A 7,282-nucleotide genomic window follows, 5' to 3' on the forward strand; every position below is an offset into this window, starting at 1 on the left:
CTCTGCTTCTTTGCATCTAGAACAAGCTCATTGTTACCTGTTTATTTTATAGAAGGAAATAGGTTCGGTTGCTTTTTTATCATAAAGACATGATGCTGCTTTATTTATGTTTAATGCATGTGCATAGTTAATAGGCAATTATATCTATATTTACTTTAAACTTGTCTGCTTACTTTTGTTTTGTCACTCATATTTTGGTAACCCTTCATAGCTTTGCTAAATGTCAATTTTAACGCCATCTCATGAAAACTATATTCTTTATATTCTTGGAAAGCTTGAAAATCTCAAGATATTTCTTACTGATAATTCATACTTTCATTCATAATATTTATACTGACAGAATATTCAATATTGCTTTTCTTTCGCCAATATTACCTATTTTCATCTTAAATCCATCTAAACGGAATTCTGAATTTCTAAATTCTCTCAGAACAGATATGAAAATGACTGAGTTCAATTAAATCCAATATAATATTTGATATAGAATAAGTGATATATTATTCTGCAAATAGTGAAGTTTCAAGTCTTTGCTGTTCTTTTGGCTAAAAAGTATTAATTTTCTGTTCAGCTTCAGATTTCAAATTACGATTAAACCTGTTCTTTGTTAACAAGCCCCAATCAAAATTACCTTCAGGAAGCTGGCGATTCGAAACTGATATTGGTAAAATTATCAACTTAGAATAGCTACAATATATTATTCTAAAGATATGATAAAACTGTACTAGAATAAGAGGTATTAGTGAAGTGTTCCTAACTTCAAAATTAGTATTATTCTATCTTCAAGTAATGTCCAATTATTATTTGTATATAAGCTTCTAGTAGTTCTAGTAATAATGTTTTGATCTCTCTCTCTCTCTCTCTCTCTCTCTCTCTCTCTCTCTCTCTCTCTCTCTCTCTCTCATGGGAATTAGTTTATTTCTACTCTGATTTGCAGAATCTGACGTTTTCAGTTCTCTCTCTCTCTCTCTCTCTCTCTCTCTCTCTCTCTCTCTCTCTCTCTCTCTCTCTCTCTCTCTCTCTCTCTCTCTCTCTCTCTCTCTCTCTCTCGTTTATCTGCTATACAGATATCTGACATGTTCTCAGTTAGCGCTATAATCCAGTATCTAAGTAACTTACTGCCTTTGGCTAAAGCATTTCCCTCATCTAGCTTTTTAAATAATTCTAGTAGCTGCTATGCATGCAAATATACCTAATCAAATAGATAGTAATACATTAACCTATAGCTTTTAACTCAAGAATACTTCCTTCAAAATGGTGTTTTTAGAAGACTTTGGTCCTCAACATCACACTTCGACCTAATCACATTAGGTTTATCACCACTGAAATGACTTGAGTTGCTCTGTCATTATCTTTCAACGGTTGCGTTTCTAATTTCTTTCAGGGAGAGACAGCCGCTGAGGGAGAGGCTGGGGAAGGAGGCGAAGAAAATGCTGAAGCTCCTGCTGATGGTGAGGCAAATGCAGAAGAAGGGGCGAACGAAGAAGCCGAAGCCCCCGCGGAGGGAGAGGCCGAGGAAGGAAGTGGTGAAACCCCCGCGGCAGAAGAGGGTGGGGAGGAAGGAAACGCAGAGGAGGGTGGAGAGGGTACTCCCGATGAAGGTGAAGGAGCAGGTGATGGTGGGGAAGGTGGAGAAGCCGAGGGAGAAGCGGCTGATGGTGCAGGAGAAGAGGCAGAGACAACGGAAGCAAAGGGAGAGGATGAGGAAACTCCCCCATAATCGTAGTTTAGAATGATTTGTCTGAGGTACAGTACACGTTCTCTACTGATCGTACATCATTCTATTTTTTTTTTCAGAGGTTTTTATTGATTAATGTTTTTGACTTTAAGTATCTATTTTATTCAATTTCAGTAGATATGATGAGCCAGAAAACATGACCAAGTCCTTTATTAAATAAAATGAATTATGTATTGATATATTGATAAGTAAATGTCATTATGTAATTTTGCCTTTTCAACTATACTGATTAAATTTTTGCCACTGGATAAAATACTGTGAAAAACTGAAACTATTTATACGGTTATCCTTCTACTAATCGTATATGAAAAATTGTAATAATATATACAAAGTGTCATAAAATGTGTATTTTATCTTCATTAATATAGAAATAAATTTATTTGCAGATTGGAGCACATGGAAAAATGATGTTCAGCTAAGCATGAATCAATATGTTGCATCGGTACCCAAAGATATTTTTGTAAAGAACTAGGCATTCTTTTGTTGTTAAACTCCTGATGTGTAGTATTGGTTTTGCTTTTCAACATACTGTACAGCTCAAGTCTCTCTTTCTCTCTCTCTCTCTCTAGCTGTTGCAAAGATTCCAGGCAAAATAAGCCCCACCCCGATAACATCATAGCCAATCACGTGTCTCGCCTACAAATTTCAAACTATAACTTACACAAGATTGGCTATGACGTCATCAGGGCTGTGGCTTATTTCACCCGAAATCTCTGAGGCGACTATAAGTATGCCCTTTACTGTAAAATTTGATTTTAGACTGATTATCACGGGCTCACGTGACATTTCAAGTGATCTAAGTGAATTGGTCTAACTTATTAATAATCCCTGTATTTATTTAAGTTATATGGAAGTTTGATAAGGATGGTTTACTTAATTTACGAATTTCCCATGCACAAATCAATTGAAAAAAGTTTCAATACCACCATCGTGATAATGTTAATTCTCCTGTTGACGTAAGTCCATTTTCTTTTGGATTAATGAAAATTATCAATCAAACCTACAAGTCAGAGAAATTCATTTCAGGCAATTTGACATTCAAATTATACAAACGAATTTCGTATGATTATGTTTTTAAATCAGTATATGTCATTCTCTTAAGTGTTCTTATGAAAGATGTATGTCCAAAATGGACTTAATGTTAACCAGAAAATCGTGTCCACATCATTATTATTTTTTTAATAACTCATGCGGTGGTTAATGTGATGTTAATTGGTTGTACTAGATTGTAAGCGTTTGTAATATACATGCGATTCTTTTATGAATGTGTTTTCACCTTATCTAAGCAGTGTTCTTATTCCCCGGGAAAATTGGGTATTATACCTAAATACGCCTGCAGGGTGTTCCTACACTTAGCGGGTTTACAGGGTTGAACGGTTCGTCGAACGCGGTTCGACAGATAAGTGTTTGAAGTGATGTTCGAACGAGTGAACGGGGTATTTGGTTGTCGAACACGTTCATCGAACGGTTTGGAGAATCTGTTCTCGCCTGACCTTTGTGGGCGGGGCTTCATTGTCCGCAAACCTTATGCATTTGTGACTGACTCCACCTCTTCGAACTGTTTGACAAACAAGTTCGTCAACCAGGTTTGACGAACCGTTCGATTGTTTCAACCCCGATTTAGATTATAAATTATGGCAGACATTCCGTCCATTATTTATATATTCGAGATGCTCTATTATAAAATAGTAATTTTCTACAAAAAATATCAAAACAGGATTTTAGACAGTTCTTAGAATTATGTAAATTTACTACTGTACTTGCTAATTTTTACCTAAAGCTGATTGAAATGTCAAAGTATATATAGAGTATAGTCATCTGATAATTTATCACATATAATATGTCTGCTTTGCCTTATATGATGATTGTGAGATAAAGGTGCACACCTTTATGGAGATCATGCCACATGACCCAGCTCGGGGTCCAAGGAGGCCATTGAGCGTCAAGGAGCAAAAGGGGAAACCCCTGCAGTTGCACTGTTAAGTGGGAGATAAAAGAGGTTGGACAGCAAAATGGAAGAAAGGAAATGGTGAAGGGAGATAATATGGGCTCTAAGTAAAGGGAATGGACTTGGGGCTGAAAAGGGACCCTGCAAACCCCTTCGGTAATGCTCACAGTGCATCATGTGAAGTGCAGTGATGGCAGTAGGGAGACTTCGTGATGTACAAGGAACTCTACGGATTGTGTTTTGATAGTGAATTATGCAAAACCTCTGAAATTACCCAATATGTAATTGGAAGTTATTCATGAGGCCGGTATATTTCCGTATGATAAGCTCTATAACAAAATTGTTTTGATAATCATGTAACCGTGTTTTAGTGAACAGTTGCCTTGTTCTGTCTTTTCTAGTCTTTGGAAGTGTGAGCAGATGACAAACTAAACGTCTGTTACTATGAAATTGGGTGAAGATGAAGACCTTTTTCATATATGATTATCGTAGAACATAGTTTGTAATAAAAAAAAATTATAGTTTTGCAATAATTATTCGGAAATGTACACTAATGAAATCAATAAAAAATACACTTTAAAGACGTGTAAATTATCCTTTATTCATTTACATACACTGTACATTGTAAATAGGCTAATGGGGTTGTGGTGGCCGATGCGGTAACGTCTCTGACTGGTGAACGCCAGACTGGGGTTCGAGCCCCGCTCAAACTCGTTAGTTCCTCTGGTCGCTACAACCTCACCTTCCTTGTGAGCTAAGGATGGGGGCCGTTTGGAGGAGCCTATAGGTCTATCTGCTGAGTCATCAGCAGCCATTGCCTGGCCCTCCTTGGTCCTAGCTTGAGTGGAGAGGAGGCTTGGGCTCTGATCACGTGTATATATGGTCAGTCTCTAGGGCATTGTCCTGCTTGATAGGGCCTTGTCACCTTCCCTTGCCTCTCCCATTCATGAGCATCCTTTAAACCTCAAATGATAGGCTGATTATCTTTGTAGGTGGTTATTGGAAATATTAAAGAAAAAAAAATACTATAATAGTCTACCATTCCAACAGTCAACCATAATTATATATAATTTTGCCTTTCTTTTATAATTGCAAATGTATAGGACTTTTATTATTCATGTTACTCTATATCAGAATTTCAGTTCTAAAATTTGTAATTTAATAATCCTTGTTCTTCTGGTTTGTTTACAGTGAGGCGATGTCGTTGTTGGAGTAATGAGTTGGTAAGAAATAATTTCATTCATATGTAAGTTTTTTCTTGTAGTATTATTTGAGACTCGTAGATAGGTTAATGAGTTATCATAATTAAACCTGTAAATCGAATAAAGTGATATATAGTTTTTAATGTGATTGACGAATTCGATTGGATTTGTTGAACATGTATTTAAGTCCTTGGAAGATATTGTTTACATGTGATTAACGTATTGCTCCACTCTTGCTGTCGTACAATATTTGGAAATCGGTGATTTTTATTTGATGGGGAAACTAGTGTGTTGAAGTAGAAATGCAGCTTAACTATGTACTTACAGGGTGACCAGGATTACCCTCCATAATTATGACATTTGTCCCGTATCCCGTATCGACCCTCCAGAATGCTTTTTGTCCCGTATTTTCAATATTTAAAAAAGAAAAAAAAAACATACTCGTTCTGTTCTGAGTTCATCATATATGCTCAAACCAAACACAATCTCTTGGGAGCAATGAGCTCTAGTGCAAAATAGCAAAATATGACAAATGAAAAATATCATAACAACGATGAGGAAAATCATTTTACAATTATTCTGGAAAGGTTTTCGTCATGTGTATGTCATTGTAGACAATTAATTCAATATATAACGGCAAATCACTTTAATTATAATATCCTTTCAAGCTGCAAAACATGCAACATTGTAATGCTTTGACATGTAATTAACAGCTATTTGTAACAAAATCTACACCTTATGTATCCCTTATTTCAATTTGAAAAATCTGGTCACTCCAAAACATTATTACTCCTTCGAATAATTGCATTATACTAGAAATGCAAAAAATACGAATTACAGTCATTGCAGTTCCTTTGCTATATAAGCTCGATTTGATAATGCTATTTATTTGAATATAAAATACTACCCACGTTTTACTCAATACCTCACTCAAACCAGCAAAGAGAATTAATTAATCAGTCATTTAGACAAACTAAAGTTCATCCTACTCCGTATGACGTCATAAAGACGTATTATTCTTAATAAAGATAAATTGGTAATCAAAATTTATTCCCATTATAAAATGTTATAAAAAAAACATAAGGGATTTTATCTATATATATATATATATATATATATATATATATATATATATATATATATATATAGTTTTATATATATATATATATATATATATATATATATATATATATATATATATATATATATATATATATAAAACTAATTCCCTTAAAAGCGAAAAATCTTCAGCTCCGTTCCCATTAGTTAAAGCGATCGAAAAGATAGGCTAGTTTTTCCTACAGTAACGCATAAATGCTAGTAACTCACTTATTGCGATACATGCCAGTCCTATGATTGGCTATAACCACCTCAGTTGTGATTGGTTGTTGCCTTTGTTTACCGTACCTTCACACAGACACACTCACGTCTAATGTCGTAACCAAAACAGTCAATTATTTTCTTTGAATAATTTACATTATACTTAACATGTAACAAAATACGAAGTACAGGGATGAACAATAGTTTCTTTGCTATATAAGCTCGATGAAAATATTGTATTTATTTGAATATCGAATATTAGCCACACGTTTCTCTATGCTTTACTCAGACCAGCAAAGCTTTAGAATTCATCCTACTCCTTATGACGCCACAAATACGTATTTTTTTCTTAATAAAAAATATTTCGTAATTAGAATGTATCCATCTGATAAAATATGTTATTAAAACATTTTATAAGGGATTGGCTCTATATATTTTGAAGATCTTCGTCTCCTATTCCCTTAAGAGAAATATTGGCTGTATCTTCTCAGCAGTGATTGGGTGTTACCTATTTCTACAAATTCACACATACATCTCAACATCGTAGCCAAACCCCAGTTAATTATTCCTTTGGAAATTACGTATTTATTTAGCTTATGCATCTAAACAAGGTCTGTTATCTATTTTATAAGTAAATTAATAATATTTTGTGTTTGTTTTATAAACATTGCAATGTCTAAGTTTTAATTCATTTACCATAAGTATGGGTATTTCACTTCCACCCAGTTGACTGCATTCCTAAAATACGAGATTGTATGACGTCACATACAACCACCAATCATCACAGAAGACGAATTGGCCAATGAGACGCCAGATATTTCCCGCTAGGGAAACACATAGGGTGAGAGGGCTCCTGTCTTATAGACAGCAGTTAACAAACGAGTCAGATTCACAAGAGGTATTTCGTTCAGCACTGTAAGGGGCTCTTCTGCCCACTTTATAGATACAACAATGATATCTTCCATTTTATTACTAAATGATTGTTTTGAGTTTGTTTCCATAAAATGGCAGTGCTTAAGTCATCATTTATCTGAAATATGTATGCTCGTATTTACCCCTACCTTTTATAATGATATA

The 7,282-nt window shown here is 34.7% G+C and overlaps 1 protein-coding gene across 3 annotated transcripts in view; it reads left to right on the forward strand.

Annotated features, from left to right (window-relative positions):
• LOC137616132 (ankyrin repeat domain-containing protein 35-like) overlaps positions 1-4,250 on the forward strand; it is a 79,462-nt gene extending 75,212 nt beyond the window's left edge. For all 3 annotated transcript variants that reach the window (XM_068345807.1, XM_068345818.1, XM_068345815.1), the window contains exons 8-9: positions 1,382-1,743; positions 2,122-4,250. In XM_068345807.1, the coding sequence (XP_068201908.1) occupies positions 1,382-1,717 (336 nt within the window). In that variant the 3' untranslated portion in view covers positions 1,718-1,743; positions 2,122-4,250. The remainder of the gene's footprint in view (positions 1-1,381; positions 1,744-2,121) is intronic.
• Positions 4,251-7,282: the final 3,032 nt, after the last annotated feature.

Source organism: Palaemon carinicauda, chromosome 2 (assembly GCF_036898095.1).
Source record: "Palaemon carinicauda isolate YSFRI2023 chromosome 2, ASM3689809v2, whole genome shotgun sequence".
Classification (NCBI taxonomy): domain Eukaryota; kingdom Metazoa; phylum Arthropoda; class Malacostraca; order Decapoda; family Palaemonidae; genus Palaemon; species Palaemon carinicauda.